The sequence below is a fragment of the Hippocampus guttulatus genome, chromosome 14 (genome assembly GCF_054856545.1).
Source record: "Hippocampus guttulatus isolate MCC_2025c chromosome 14, RoL_Hgut_1.0, whole genome shotgun sequence".
In the NCBI taxonomy this organism is placed as follows: domain Eukaryota; kingdom Metazoa; phylum Chordata; class Actinopteri; order Syngnathiformes; family Syngnathidae; genus Hippocampus; species Hippocampus guttulatus.
The window spans coordinates 8072820-8088829 of record NC_141274.1 but is presented as its reverse complement, the minus strand read 5'-3'; the positions used below and the strand labels follow the sequence as shown (position 1 = coordinate 8088829).

Sequence of the window (16010 nt, the reverse complement as noted above, 5' to 3'; positions counted from 1 at the left end):
TGCGCTGGGCCGTAATGAAAGTCGTTGAGAAGCAAAATTGCTCCACGAAAGAAGAAAAAGTTATTTTAAGCTTTGTTCATGTAATAGTGTGTGTGTGTATTTAAATTTTTTTTTTTAACGTTTCAACCTCAATATTCATGATTAAAATTATATTAAAATTTATTGCAAGATCCCCAAGCTATGGCTCATGTAAATCTGATTATTTCTTGTTTCTTGGGACATTTTGATGAAAGTGTCACAGCAATACTGTTTCATGAAGACAGCTGAGAGCTCTTTTAAAATATAAAAAATACTAATAATTTTTTTTTTTTAAATCGTAAACACAACGCATTCAGAATAGTACACGTCCTGCGCATGAAGGATGGAGCAGGTTGCGTGTTATACTTGAACTGACCTGTTGTGAGGGGATTTGGCAAAGGCATCAGCCAGAGCTTCTCTCAGGATGTCACTGGCCAACTGCTGTGTTGCCTGCAGTGTACAAACACATCCACGCGCTTTAAGTCATGAGAAGAAAGAACACACGGCTCTGCAAAGCACAAGGTGAAGCGTGCAGCACTGTGGGGGGAGAGTGGGGTGTGGCACACTGTATAATTCATCTCTCAATCCGAGTCAAGTGCAGGAAAATGGAGGCTCTGCAGTCACATGTGACTGACCTTCACAATCATGTCTTCGATCACTGGAGCAAAGAGGTTCTTCTCCACCTCCACTGGCTGGAAAGTGATCCCAATCTGAGAGAGACAAATTCAAGTCTGTCGGTTATATTCTCCCGTCTACGTTAAGTCGGAAAAGATTCACGGCATTGTCGATTTAGCTCGATGTTTCACGCTGAGAGAAACAGTTTTCAGTTCAAGATGTTCTGAACCTGCTGAGCTGCTTCTTCGACAAACTGGGCCGCCATGCAAGGCCCCAAGAAGAACTTGGGCTCCGTGTCGGCCTCCGGTTCCTCCTCCTTGACCTTGAGTTTTGGCGGCGGTGTCACAGTGTCGATGTCTATGATCTCGTCGTCGGCCTCCTCCGGTTCGGTCTTCAGGAGGGCTTGCATCTGCTCCAACCGCAGCACCAGTTCGTCACTGCTGCTCAGCGTGGTGGGACACTCTGCGGATAGATTCCCTCGTATAAATGCTCTAACCCAGTTGTTTTAAACGTAAAAAGGTTTCCCAGTTCATGGTATGCCCTGTTGAAATCATAAAGAAAAAAAAAAAAGACAGAGAAGCAACAAATACATTCCAGGCACACATACCTGGCTCGCTGTCAATCTGCGTGAGGATGTCCTCTATGGACTCGTCGTCATTCTTGTGCTGGGGTTCAGGGTCGGGCGGGGTATAGCCCCTTTGCCGACACCACTGAACTACCTCTCTGGTCTTTGGGGGCGTCAGAGCCTGGAGGCGAGGTGCGTGATCCAACACATTCTGGATGATTCGCTTGACGGCCACCGCTCGCTGAAGCTACAAACAGACATACGTGCAGTGTACATCTTATTTATTTTAAATTGCAATTCAGAGCTTTGACTGACAATTAACTAGAGCGTCCATCATGGGTTCATTCAAACAAATAATTCAAATTTAAAGCTTTTCTAGTACTTTCTAGCTGTTTCCAAGCATGTCAAAGAATTTGTATTCTGTGTAAAATTTACTTTATTGCCATAAACACATTAAATTAAATAGAATATGACATCACGCCCCCAATTTTTTTTCTTTTGTATTATTTGGAGAATGAAATTCAAATATTTTATTTGCATTTTTTTTGTACTAACAAGCAAAGTGTTTGATTTAAAAAAAAAAATCGACATTTATTAATCAACATTTATGAACGACGACTTTAATCTATTCCGTGAACTTCGCCTTGACCTGCTGAGGATGCGCTCTGAGTACATTTTAAGTAAATTTGTCAATTAAATATTCCCTTCTGGGCTCGTGTGAAAGGCATTTTCGGAGGCAGAGAGTGCTACAGCATGGGGTCGATGAAACAATTAAGAGGCAAGGCAGATACACACATCTGAGTAGATGTGAAGACATGACGCAAGCAGAAAGCTAGCTGACTCAGGGTGTGCGGAGTGGCAAATGGTGGGATGACCCTAAAATATGACATGGTTCAATTCCTGCTTTATTAGAAACTGCTGTTTATTAAGCTGTAGGTGCTGCAGGGTTTAAGTAAGGGATTGCAAAATAATTGGAAAATGACCAAGCTGGAAAATAGCGATTTACCTCTGATGCCCTCCGTTTTCCAATATTCCAAGAATAATACTGTTCTGTTGAAGAGGCACAGAATGGATGCGAGTCTTCAGCTAAATGGGAAGAAACGTAGACTCAAATGTCAACTCGAATGACTGCCCTTGCCGTTTGCATATTTCGTGTGCAGCGTCTAATTCAGCCAAATGTAACGCTCACTTACACTTATCTGGCACAATGAGCGGGAACTTCTTCACCACAGCTGTCAGTAGCTGCATCATGGTCTCTATGTGCTCCGTGCTGAGGAAAGAGCAATTCATTATCGACTCATTCGTAGAGATCATCTTTTCCATTCTGATGCATGCATGTACACATACATATTTATTTTATATATGATTTTTTAAAAATCACTGTGAGTGTAACAGAAGCAGCAGCCGTCCATACTTGATGAGGTCATGCGTAGAATGATCTGCGCCTTGCTCCTGCTTGACCGTGGTAGCTGCAGACAGAACGTGGACAGATGTGGGGATGGGGCCCGGGGGTGACGGACCGGCTGTAACAGCTGTGCCAGCACACGGCTCCGTCTTCACTGTGGCAATGGAAAAGCAAGTGTCATTCATCTAACACACCTTCTCTGGAGTACAGGATGTAGATGGATATTTACAGAAATATTCAGCCATATAATTTCAGCGTATATTTACTGTTGTGGTTGACATTTGTTATGATGTAGAATTTTACTGCATCCCATTTAACTTAATGTTGTGATAGTACAACACGCACATGACCGGGCACTATTCTTTTGTATCAGATGACAGGGACATTTGCTGTTGGCAACCGGTGTGGAGGAGGTAATAACGGCTGTCATTGAAAGAGTGTTTTGTGCTTTGGGAAGCTCTGACATGTTTTGACAATGTAACACATCGCCAAATGCAAAATGAAGTATCAATGGAATTGGAAGTGTTAGTGGAAGACAAAAACACTTCCAGAAGAAGCCTTTGAGGAAGCGTGTACGTAAAACTCACTTTCAGAAGGCATCTTACCTTTGCCAAGAGGCATGAGTATGGTCTGCATTGGTCCCGACCCACTGGCCACCCCAAGCTGCTTGAACTGGTTAGCAGGGATTGTCAAGACGGTCTGCTGTGAGTTGGAACCTCCAGAGTGGATTTTCAGCATGCCTGTTTTCATATGAAAAGCACTTTAGTGATACCATCATGATCATATTTAGGGAGCTAATTTCAGCCTACCTGATATGGTTGAAGTCGTCTTTCCTCCTCCCGTCGCCATTCCACTGACCAGTGATGCGGCGGTGACCAGTGACGTGCTACCGCTTTTAGGCACCACAGCACCCGCGCCCTTTGCCATGCTGACAACAGGCATGCTGGCAACGCCTTTGGTGACGTTTACAGTCGCACCAGCTGAACCAGGAGCACTTTTGGCCAGTGCGGCAGAGTTTGCGGCACCTTTGACCAAGGTGGCCATGGCGGTCTTGGACAAACCGCCGCCTGCTGCAGCACTGGCGCTCTTAGCCGCATTGATCACCGCTGCTTGATTGGCTGCCATTAGGAGAGAGTGGTACTGCGAGGCAGACTTCGGACCATCAGAAGCCTGTATCAAACACAGAAAGCATTTGTTCATTCGTCTCACAGAGAGTTTACACAATTTCATTAACTATGCCAAAAGGAAAGAGCTGCTGAGTGATCCTTTGGTTTATCAGAAAGTGTTTCTTTTATGCCGAAGCCACTGGGACTTGGTGCTGGCTTTAGATTTTAGGTTAATGAAGTCTTTCCATTTGCTCATGTTGAATCACCACAACTCGGCTTTTCACACATGAACAATTTCTGTTTCTTTCTTTTTGTTTTTTCAAATTCAAGCATGCCACTCTATATGTCTGCACTTTGACCGTGCCTGTTATTTGCTGATGCAAGTGGAAGAAAGGAAACGACTCAAGAAACTAACCTGCTGCTGGTTGCCAGCTGCCACAGTGCTGACTGAGCTGGGAGTGGAGCTAGCGGCAGTGATGACGCCGCCGGTCATTCTCAGTGTAGTCATCCCCGGTTTGGACAAGTGGCCTGCTGTGGTCACCGTCTTCACAGAGCCGTCCGATAACTTCACTTGAGCGCTCTGGGAACCGCCAGCCATCTGATGTTTGTTGTAACACAAATATTACGTTTTCCTACCGCCAAGGGCTCTCCTGCTACCTCACAGATTTTCTTTTTAATTTGTTTTTGCGATTATTCTTATTGGGGTTTTTAAGAGTAGAAACAATTCAGAATGGTGTTACCTTCTATGTCGCATTGTTGTATGCTGTGTTTATGTGTGTTGCTACCCGGTGTGTGTTAATATCTCTTTCTTCTCTCTCATTTCTTTTTGTTTTATGTGTCACTTTGTGTGTGGGTCAGAAAATATCCTCTGTGATAAATGGGGGTTCATTATATCCTGTACTTTACACATTCAGTTTAATAAGGAGGGAAGGTAGATGCAACAAAAGTTCTGACCACGATCAAGAAGGTAGAGAGGAGTTTCCTACCTGAGCCAGAATGGCAGCCTTCTGTCCAGCTGTGACTCTGATGGCCTGCTGAGGAGCGGTCGATGGAGATGACGTGGCATGTGCCGCCGCACCAGAACTGCCCTGCTTCCCTGACCCGTGCGATGACTGGCCCACCAGAAATGTGCCCTAAAAATAGATATGGGATGCGAAGGCACCAAAACATTGAATCGTTTCGTTATCAATAAGTGATACGTTTCCTAAGCCCACAGACTGAGCCGATAGCAGTTCTGAGATTTGTGAACTGTGGATTTGATGGCTCAATGCAAAGGTGGCACTGTTCTAAAACAGTTCTAAAAGTGGCTACTGGATAAGTGCTGCTTCAAGCATTTGGAAAGTCTCCATCCATGGACTAGAATAAAATATCAGAGAGGATGGAAATGAATGTTGCATGTCCTGCCACTGTATAAAAAGCACATCCCTACCTGCAGTATCGAAAAGATGTCAGACATTCATAGAATGAGTCTCCCAACACGTTTGATTCAAATATAAAATGGAATAGTACCGTTGAGCATAGTATGTAACATGTCTAAAATTTGCATAATAATTGTACCCACCTGAGGGGTCTGTTTCAGGATGTATGATGTGTATGACAGGTTGGAAGGCAAACTGCTGGATGAAGAAGTTGAAGAAGTCTGCGTGCCCCCTGCGCCCGCTGACGAGCTGCTCTGAGACTGCTGACCTTAATTAGACAGGGGCACACCAGGCACAAATCTCATTGAGAATTGTCCCAATACTTTTCATCAAAAACTTTTTTCTTTCTTTCTTGTCTAGTGTGAAGCCTCTAGTTTGCAATGGGGTGGGGGGGGGGGGGGTTTAACAGATCACGGATGACTCAAAGTCCAGGGGAAATGAAAAGCTATCTGAATCTGGAGCTGCCACCAAAATACCCTGGAAAAGCGGTCGGGAAGTTGTTTCCTCAAGGATAACTGGTCTAACCTTGACTAACAGTGACTGATTTAATACAGGGGCGGAGGGCATGTAGGAAATGTCAGGGTAAAACGCTTTTGGCCAGGATGCTAACCCTGACTCAGCAATTTTAGATTGCCCTAGTTGATGTCATCATGAGAGCATTACTGTTGTTGATATGTCTGTTGCTGTGCCCATTGTTCTCTCGTCCTTTTCATGAACTTGCACTTTGTAGTCGACCTGGCATTGCTTTTAAAACATTCCTTAAAAAAAAAAAACGTACAGAACTTACTTTGTACATGATAAAGCCATAAAGAAAGAATCAGCTTTATCTGCCATATTTAGAAAGACGGCGTAAGTCATGATTTAGCTATTATGATCCAATCAAAAAATATAAATCGTCAGAACGATAATGTTACCTGAGATATTGTAAAAGTAGAATCTGAAAAAGTTCTTGTATTGAATCCTAACAGCGGGGCTTGCCTAATCAGTAGTCCGGTTGAATAAAAGTGAAGAATTGCACAAGATTTCAGGAACAAACTCTGAGTTTCATCAGCTGTGAAAATTAATTCTCAATGAGAGAGAAGTGTCTCACATCTGCAATGGGAAACGAACACCATAGTGTGTCGCTTCAAAACACGACTTATCACAAACTTGTAGGAGAACGTGAGTAACAAAACTAAGGCGATGTTGTAAATTTCTGCATTGCACAGCAGTAAAAATAGGACAAAAAGTGTCTAACCTGCATTGGAGGCTCGGAGGATGGCTCCCTGTGGGATGAGAAGCAGCTTGCCCTTCCCTGAGGGGTTCTTGCTGTTGGTGGTCAGGTAGAGCTTCGTGCCCGGAGGCAAATTGGCAAGATTAGCCAGGTTGTTAGCAGGCAGTTGAAGAGTAGCCATCACTACATGCAAAATACGCAGAAGACGATTCACACACACACACACACACACAGACACACGGTGATAAACCGAAGAGGGAATTTGTGCACCAGAGTGAACTCTGACCTCCAGTCTTGCCGCCTGAACCCCCGCCTGCCTTGGCGGTAACCTGTTGACCGGAGATGCCACTCGTTCCGCTGACTATGGCTTTTGCTACCCCCTGCGCCAACACCTGCTTTCCACCCACCACCTTAGAGACAGAGGGGTTCCCCTTGGCAACCAGAATCTGCCCACTGCTGATGGCCACCTGCTTCACTGCAGATTGCAGCGTTGAACTCACTGGAATACCTAACATCTAGTAACAGGAAGAGTTCCACATGAGCGTCCAACAACATAATGTATACCGTATACTGTGTATACAGGGATATTCAGCTTTTGGGTAAAATTCCAGGATAAACCCGAAATGTGCTCTCACCATTACAGATTAATTTGACCGTTAAACTTTTGAATGTCCAAATGTTCAATGTTTCAGTATTTTTTGGATGAACGGTGTTCACTAACCATGTATTGACACAATACATTTCCAAGGAAGTCCACTTGGATACCTTTCTGTGGCCCTTCCAGTCTCTGCGTTACAACCTGCTGATTACACTGTGTGACACTAAGCTCAGTGACCACTTGCTGCTGAAAAGGGTTGGAGCAAAGTATTGTTGATACTTAGTTCGGCCTCATCTTGGTGTTTGATTTCAAAATGTGTACACCATTATAAAAAAAAAAAAGATTGTTTCAATATCAATTTGAATTAAACCGACACATTAATTGGTTGATTCATGCATGAAACACTGGGTGTAAATGTTACCATTCAGGTGCTTGCCCTCCTTCTCCTCAGAGGGTGAAAATTGTAAAAGTTGACCTGCATAGGCTATAGCAGATTTTTGGTTCATCCTGATATTTGACCCAAATGCCCAATATCCCCAACTTTTTAGGTGAGTGATGAGCGATTGACACTAAAATGACCTTGTAAGACAGACCGACCTTGTTTGTTGCAGCCCCTGAACCTCCTCCCGTCTGTTTCTGAGCTGACATGGAGATCATGTGTCCTCCTTTGACTGAAACAAATTGATGTGACGCTGTGGCAGCTGGTTGCTGTTGGGTAGTTACTGTCGAAGCCATCTGCTGTTGCTGCTGCTGCTGTGTTGGTACTTCCCCTGGCTCTTGCTTAATGATAACCTGTAAGGAAACACATGCAGGAAGCACTTAGGTGTACCCATTCTACGGGTTGCAATTTTTAGACCTCTTGTAGGATATCACAAATATATAAAAATCAAGTCTAGCATTTGACTTGATCTGAGTTTCATGTTGCTAGGGTAAAACCTGAATTTTAAAAGTGTTGTTTTTCTCAGATTTTTGTAAATAAGTCTATCTATACGATGTTTCATTTGCTTTCATATGAGATGAATGAACATAGAGAAAAAAAACATGTGCATAATAATTTGGAACACGGTGATTGGGCCTTGGCTCAATTATGGTTAAGAAATATTGACGTAGCCTGCTTGAATTAAAAATAAATAAATAAAGAAGAAGGATCGAAAGAAAAGACAACAAAATAAAGCTATGGTAAGACAAATGAATTTATGGGGTGAAATTAAGGTCAATCAAAACAATCAATAATCAACTCACTTTCATTCCAGATGAGAGGAACGTGCCTGTGTGAACTTTGGGAGCTGGAGAGCGGGTTCCCTGAGCAGCAGATTGTTTGGCCGAGGGACTTCCTGCGGAGTAATGTCCACATAAACGGAGGAAGTCATGAGAGCCATGACAGAGGATGCAGTTCCTGACATCTGCTTCAAAGACTTTTAGCCAACTATGTTGTCAAGAGTGTATTTTCCTGGTAGAGCATCTTTGAGCTGGTGTTGTTATATCTTCACCTACGGCATTAAGTTTCGCAACACTCACATCTTTGATCCTCTCCTCTTTCATCTAGAACTGCTTCAGACAACAAAATGTATGCAGAAAAGTGGTGAAGATTGCACGACTGTCTGTGTCCTATGTGTTGTGTTGTGTTATTTTTGTTATTTTGACTTCAAAATGGCGCCGCGAGAGTGGCTGCCTTTCCAGCAGCTCCTATATTTTGTTGTTCTACTTCTTCCTTTCATAACTTTGCTGCTGTGAATCGGGAATTTCTCCATTGTGAGACTAATAAAGGTTTTCTTATCTTATCTTATCAGCCACACAAGCTTTAGGGGAAAAAAACAAAAATCAAAGCTATCTTGGTGAAAGGATTTTCAAGTTCGTTGCGAGGCGGACGTGTTGGTGAGAATATAGAGTATCGGCTAAAAACTACACATCTTGTCAGCAGACGACGAATACTGAGTATGTTTCCAATTTTCACCATTTTCCTCATATGAAACACAATCCGGTCACCATGGCAACCTCTCATCCCGCATCCGTCCTACTGCCTCATCACACATTTCGAATGGCAACGGTTGCAACGAGGCATGAAAAAAAAATAAAGAGTGGGAGTGCTTGCAGTCTAAATTTGTGATGGTGAAAGAGGACAGAGGATGTACAGAGATAAAAAGGGGAAAGAAAAAGGGACACTGGAGGGTCATAGTTACCAAATCTTCTGCCTTAGATCACAGTAATACACGGCCATTTTTAACTTGGGTGTGTGGGCGGCCAGACACCGTTTCTGCGGGTTTACTTCACAGCAAGTAGGAAGTGACGCGCTTACCTGCGGAGGCGGCCGACGAGGACGCCACACCGGTCACTTGGCCCGGCTTGTCCACGATAACGTAAGGGTTATTGAGCACCGAGGACGAACTCTGTTTGCTGTGGACAGGAGTGGAGGAGGTGGGTGTGCGAGGCAGCGGCGAATGGCTTGGCGTGGAGATTGGAGAACCTGTGCGACAGAGAGAGCGCAAGGGACCAGCTCTTTGGATATACCAATTTTTGATCGTGTGTAATTAATTGCAAAGCCCCAGATATGACATGTGGTTGATTTAATTGCAGCTACAATATACAGGAGAGATAACATGTACACAAAATTAGGGCCTGACCTTTGGCACAATAAAATCCTGACAACCGATTAATCGACTGATTAATTTTTAAAATTACATATATTTTTTTGGTCCATTTATACTTACAACAACAGGAAAGATGTGTTACATGTCGAACATTTGACTGTTTTACATCACTTTGTCCTTCAGTATTTGTTCAACTTTACAAAAGAGAAAAATCATCGTGTTAAATCAGCAGACCAATTAATCTCTGGGTTAGGCAAGTAAATGCATGGCAGCCATCTACTGGAGGTTGTGCATCAGTAAAGTTGTTTCCAAGCTTGAGATTTAAAGTGGAGCAGAACCAGAAACCATCCCCACCCATTCCCCTTGTCGGTGAAGGAAATGACCACCAGGTGACGGCAGGTACCTGAAACTATTTTGCAGCTCATGGTTATCGGTTGGAACGTCTTCCCAGGTGACTCAGCGGGGCTCGGCGGTTGTCCTTGGGGAACAATCTTGCAGCTTGCCGTAATGGGCTGGAAGGCCGAGTTGCCGTGGCAACCCAGAGTGATCCTGTCACTGGCTTTAGGTCGTGTCGGTGTGCGTTCCCCCGCTGTGAGACTTGAGCGGTGAGTCCCCGCTGACCTGCCCGTCTCTGCTTTGACTGAAGCTGGGACAAAGTTCAAAGAAAGAATATCATGTTTGTATTTTTATACGCTTTGGAAGATGTGACATTATTACTTATTATATTGAATCAATGTTCATTTAGGTTTACCTTTGTCGAAACTGGAATCATACGAGATGGGCGGACTGGAATGTCCGCAAGGCTGAGAGGAGACCGTCATTGGGCTGTTCGCTCTGTGGGTCACCTTGGAGGAAGATGGCTGCAATGGAAATTCTTCACCAAGAGAATTCTTTTGGAGCTCCACATCCACCACCTGGAACAAAAATAGCCGGTAAATAGTTTCTGAATCAAATAAACATTACGAAAAAAAAAAATTAAAAAAACGATCTTACCGTCTCTGCCCCCAGTGTTTGCAGGCCAGTGTAAGTTCGGTCAAGCTGCAAGAAAATAAAACACAAAGGCAATCAGCCCACTTAAAACTCATTCACTCCCAAAGACATTTTTAAACGTCTTTTCAGACTTGGTCTAGAATTGACTGGTACTGAATGAGTTAAAAAGGTCAAATCTCATTTATGAATTTAAGGATGACATGGTCTTACTTTCAATTGATGGATGATGTCGATACGTTTGTTGCGATGGTCTTTGAAGTGGATCTGGATCCTGACAGGAAACTCACCCCACCCACGACGGGTTAAATGAAATGGAGGCTCACTGAGAATAGAAGCAAGGTTCCCACGTCATTCAAATGCACAACTTGTAAAAACATGCTTCATTCATTTTTTTTTGTTATTAAATACTACATCATATACTATTTCCTGCAATGATGCCAAGAGGGAGCATTGCATGTGTAAGAAAACTTGAATCAGACAGTAGAGCTTATGCTCTACAGTCCCATGGCAAAGCCAAAAACCTGATCATCTGAACAATCATGGCGGATTTAAATTGCTGGCATAGAAAATAGATTGTTTATTAAAAAGCCACGTGGACAATAAAATCCTCAACCTAGACCAGGTGCGCCATCGTGTGTAACTATGCTACGTCTCTTGGATGAGGCACAGTAGAACAAATGACAATGTCAGAGTATTCTTGGGTGAACGGATTGTGACTCTGCAAGTCATCCCAAAATTCCCAAATTGATTTTGTCTGCCCAAGATCAATCACCACAACAAAACCATGTGATAAAGACACAAGACAAACAAACGGCAAGTATTCATTCCAAAGTTCGGTTGAGTTGATCTGAAACACATGACAAGGACACAGAGAAAAGCCTGCGGTGTGCTTTTCATGCAAAAAGCATCTCGCGTCGAATATGACAAAGCTATCATGTAATCCTTTGTCTTCAAAAATAATTCCTGCTTTTTTTTTTGCGTGACTCACTGCTCTCTATTTGGAACTTTTAGCCATCATTACCAAGAGACCGAACCTCCGGGAACACACAGAACACGTGAATGGGAGTGGTTATTTTACATGTTTGTCGACTGGTGACTCATAGCAGCTCCGTAGGTCTCATCGAGGGAGTGCTTCAAAACAAAGTAAAACGTTTTCATCATGTGAACGAGCTTCCATCTAAGTCAACGCAGCCTGTTCCACAACACTGGATGACTTCTGAATCATTCTCATATTTGAAAGTGCATGGAGTTCAGCGTGGCAGACAAATCGCATTGCTGACCTCGCTGCCATGGTAAATTCAAGTTTTGACTTGGCACCTCACATCGCTTCACACACGATGGCTGCCGTTTGAACTTCATCATTAACTTCACAAACAGAGCTTTCCAGGAAGCCCAGGTTGAATTCTCATTCGGACAACTCTGACGGCGTTTAACAATCGAGGCTTCACTGAATGTTTGTGTGCAACACAGATCTCCTGTTACAAAGCTCTGTCATTTGAGTTTAGACATGCCCTAAATTTGCATGTTATTCTTCGGTGACTGCAAAACAAGTACATGAGAAGGTGTGCCCACTTTGAGTCATACTGAGCGGCGTGACAACACTCGCCCACGCAGCCCGTGTGTACTTTTTTTGTTTGTGGTGTCAAATGGGAAAAGGCTGGTGGTGGAACAGCACTGAGCTGGAATTGAACTTGTGAGTTCAATCGAGTACCAAATAACTATCGAACGTCATGATTCCGCTGATATGTTAATTTTTTTTCATTGCAGGGCATCCTCCAACCAATACCTGACTGTCGCAGAGGCTATTTCTTAGTAAGCATCTCGTTTTCCTAGTTCCTTCAGGTTAGCTGGGGAGATTAGGAAAATTGAGGGGGTGGGGGGAAGACAAACTAATGACCCAGAATAATGATTTCGGGTTGGAACGAAATACAGTATTCCCTGTAGACACATAAGAGCGTGACGCGGCAGCAAACCTTAATTGGAACAAGTTTGTTTTGTCCTGAGCTGCCTGAGGCCTGAAGAAAAAAAAAAAAATCAAACGAGCGCTGATCGGCACTAACCTGACTTCCACCAGGTCATTGGGTTTATAGCTGGGGTGCAAGAAGAACCAGACTTTCTTGACAAAGTGGTCGATGCTGGGCTCCTTCCTGGAGCCCCTGACGTACACCATCCACTTATGAGTCGACTGGTCGTTCTCCTCCCGCTTATCGGGAGGAATGTATCTAAGAGGGAGTGGGGGCGGGGGGGCACAAGGGGTGGGGGTCAAAGTTCCAGTAAAAATAGGTTTTAGGCAACAGGGTTTCTATATAGAAACTTCAAGCGTTTATAAACGTATTTCTGCCTGTACTTTGCAGCGGATATACAAAGTCTAAACACCCATGCACAAAAGCCAGGTTTTTGTGATGTAAAAACAAAAATGAGACCAAGATAGATCATTAATTAAAAATAATTCCATGTCCTTGTCCTTTTTTGGGTGTAAAAAGAGTGAGTTACTGAGTGAAGAAAAACAGTTTTGGGTGAGCAAGTGCATTGGTGACGTTTCAACCATGTAACTGGCATGTGAGGGCCAGTGTGAGGAGCCTTTGAAATAAAAGGTGATATCGTAGGTGATGTGGGCAGAAACTTTCCATTGTGAGCACATGCACTTACTGAGGAACTTAAGGACTGTGTAGTTCACCAAATCACATACTTGGAAACATTTCCCACGACGATTGTCTTCTTTGCGTAGAGTCTGGAAGCCTCATCGCTTAGGGTGTGGCACGTCATCCTCTGCTCATTTCCCAACTTTGTCGGCACACCAAAAGTGTCCTCCAACAAATAATAGGAATATATTCTAACTTTCTAAGGTACTTATGCTATTCAGCTAACAATAGGTTACATAGGCAAATAGCTCCAAATAATAATGGCACATTCCCGTTTCCTATGGCTTAGCGGTTGATGTAACACAATTGAACCTCCCAAAAAACCTTCGCCCTTAACCATCACATAACAATAAAAATACATCAAAGACATGTGTCAACCTTTCCAGTGTTGCGACCCGGTCTCCGTTCATGCTTGCCGCTGTCCTCTCTCCATGCTCCCTCAGCATCCTTTTCAGTACTGTCTCCGTGCTGCGAGAGAGATTCGGACTCAGACTGGACCAGAGAAGGCGTCTCGGAACCCTGGTTGAGAGGCGAAGAGGAACGAGAGGGAAACTCCAGGAATCGGCGGATGGCTGGATGGTTGAGCGCTCCGGAGTCACTCTTTGAGCTCTGTAAACATACAAAGAACCATTGTGGTGTGGAAAAAAAAGTTGACTGCAGACTGGATATTAAAAATTGAGGAAATTACCTCCTGGAGTTTTGTCATCCCAGCATTGGCATAGAAATTGGCCACTATGCACGCTCTCAATTTGTCCATCATCCTTCGGGCTTCATTGAGTCGCTAAAAAACAAAAAGATGATCTCTCTATATTTTATTTTTTTCAGTGAAAATTAGAGACAATTGGACAATCTAGACTGTAGAGAATACAGGAAGAATAAAGAAGGTAAAAGACAGACAGGGTGACAGAAAAGAACCACTTGAAGCGAAAGGAAAAGCTTTATAGGGCGGTAGTGACACCTGCCATGTTGTATGGTTTGGAGATTGTGGCAATGACCAGAAGACAGAAGATTTGGATTTTGGTGACATCATCTATACCATTTGATTGGCAGATATTAGCTTTTTTTTAATCATAAATCTAGAGATGCACCTATAAAGGTTTATAATGAAATTAAACGATGCATGGTTAAAAGGATGCTGGAACTCGAGCTGACAGGTAGGTGGCAAAGATGAAGACCAAAAGGGAGATTCATGATGTGGTGAAGAAAAGAGTTCAAGCAGAAGATGCAGAGGGTGAGGAGAAATGGGGAGGTGACCCCGGAACAAAGTTAGGCAGAAAGGGGAAAGAACATAAAATATACAAGGAGCATTTACCTGACTAATAATATCTATTTCATGCTCTTTGTTCTTCATCTCCAAGGAGAACTGCTCAGTGATTATGGCTTCTATCTTCTGGACTGTAGCATCTCGAGCTAATAAAGAGAGAGAGGCGACATTTTTTTCAAACGCAACGAGAGCGAATTACTCAAGACATGCATGACAAAAATCAGGTGTACAGTGTAGGTATGGCTTTAAAGAACTTACCACTTAACTCCGCAGCTTTGTTTCGCTTGCTATTTTGGACTAGTGCAACGTCCTCGTAGTCGGGATCACCACCTTCTATTTTCCTTTTAATTCCCGACATGATTTTCTTTTATATCACCTGAGGAAGCACCAAAAAAAAGGTGTCCAATTAAAACAAATCATACCGGTGCTCCAATGTCACATACGTTTAGTCCCGATTTGACTGAAATCCCACAATGAAGTGTACACAGGGGCACATTATAAACGTGATCGTAAAGCACGCTTTTCATGTCTCGTCAGCTCAAAGTTGGGCAAATTGATTGTAGTTGCTCTTACAGGTAGCACCGCCGTGCTAGTATGCTAGCAAAACCTAGCACAGCGTTTTACGACACAAACGCGTTGGAGGCTACGATATAAACTTACTATAAAGCCTTGGAGTGTGGAGGAAGGTTCCTTTGCGGCGCCTTCCTTCTTATTTAATCGCTGCTGGCCGTTTAACTGTTACACTTTGCATCTTTCACACTCGTGTTTGGGGGGTGGGGGGGGAATTGCTAAATCTCGATGTGGGCAAGAAAGCTAAATTGCGGATAGCTAGTCTTGGAAGTTCTTCAGAAATTCCACTAGGAGTCGCTATTGTACTAATTCGGGTGTTTGTAATAAATAATGTACACTGTGTACTCGTGTAATTTTTTATTGATTATACTTATTTAACAGGGAATATAGTTGTTGAATTTATTTTGTATTTGTTTTGATTTTATATACACGCTTTATATAGACATATTTTTTATGTATTTTTATGATTGTGATGTAATAAATAATGGGTATGGTGCCTTTTTTGTGCTTCTTATTCTAATTTTAATAGGTGAATGTATGTATGTTTTTTTCATTCGACATACTATTTTTAAAAAAGAAAATTTATTTTTATTATATTTCAAGTAATGAATGTGTATTGTGGTTTTCCACACACACTATTTTAATAAAGGTAATTTATTAGATGTTTTCATAATTTTTTTTCACGATGTAATGAATAAATGTATTTTTACTTACTGTACTACCTGCGGCTTCACCCTTAGTCTCTTTGGCTCGCTTTGATTTATTGTAAAATTTTATATTGACTGTTTTTCTTTGACTGAAAATTGCTGTTCAAATAAATCAATTAATCAACGAGAGGTTGAACACTCATCTATTTCTGAATGTCTGGCAACCAGCCCAGGATATACCCTAACTCTAGGCTATTGCCCAAAGTCAGCTGGCTCCAGCTCACCTGCTACCGTAATGTGATTAAGCGCAATGGAAAATGAATGAATGGGGCTCAATGTCTTCAAGATCCAAATGTATTTTTTAAAGATAA

The 16010-nt window shown here is 42.8% G+C and overlaps 1 protein-coding gene and 1 long non-coding RNA gene across 2 annotated transcripts in view; one reads left to right on the top strand and one right to left on the bottom strand.

The window, feature by feature from the left end:
* Positions 1-15194, bottom strand: part of yeats2 (YEATS domain containing 2) — a 28558-nt gene extending 13364 nt beyond the window's left edge. Inside the window, exons 1-28 of the mRNA XM_086129808.1 lie at positions 15083-15194; positions 14681-14798; positions 14471-14568; positions 13847-13939; positions 13537-13767; positions 13206-13324; positions 12577-12738; positions 10727-10838; positions 10520-10564; positions 10278-10440; positions 9930-10172; positions 9235-9402; positions 8181-8272; positions 7536-7730; positions 6627-6855; positions 6365-6523; positions 5271-5395; positions 4696-4842; positions 4125-4307; positions 3413-3773; positions 3209-3343; positions 2613-2757; positions 2392-2468; positions 2205-2284; positions 1241-1445; positions 863-1095; positions 654-728; positions 395-468 (exon numbers count right to left, since the gene is read on the bottom strand). Of these exons, the coding sequence (XP_085985934.1) occupies positions 395-468; positions 654-728; positions 863-1095; positions 1241-1445; positions 2205-2284; positions 2392-2468; positions 2613-2757; positions 3209-3343; positions 3413-3773; positions 4125-4307; positions 4696-4842; positions 5271-5395; positions 6365-6523; positions 6627-6855; positions 7536-7730; positions 8181-8272; positions 9235-9402; positions 9930-10172; positions 10278-10440; positions 10520-10564; positions 10727-10838; positions 12577-12738; positions 13206-13324; positions 13537-13767; positions 13847-13939; positions 14471-14568; positions 14681-14780 (4049 nt within the window). The 5' untranslated portion in view covers positions 14781-14798; positions 15083-15194. The remainder of the gene's footprint in view (positions 1-394; positions 469-653; positions 729-862; positions 1096-1240; positions 1446-2204; positions 2285-2391; positions 2469-2612; positions 2758-3208; positions 3344-3412; positions 3774-4124; positions 4308-4695; positions 4843-5270; positions 5396-6364; positions 6524-6626; positions 6856-7535; positions 7731-8180; positions 8273-9234; positions 9403-9929; positions 10173-10277; positions 10441-10519; positions 10565-10726; positions 10839-12576; positions 12739-13205; positions 13325-13536; positions 13768-13846; positions 13940-14470; positions 14569-14680; positions 14799-15082) is intronic.
* LOC147194816 (uncharacterized) lies at positions 11500-13743 on the top strand. The gene is made up of 3 exons (XR_015102907.1): positions 11500-11808; positions 12284-12328; positions 13602-13743. It is a non-coding gene; the product is annotated as an uncharacterized LOC147194816 (long non-coding RNA).
* Positions 15195-16010: the final 816 nt, after the last annotated feature.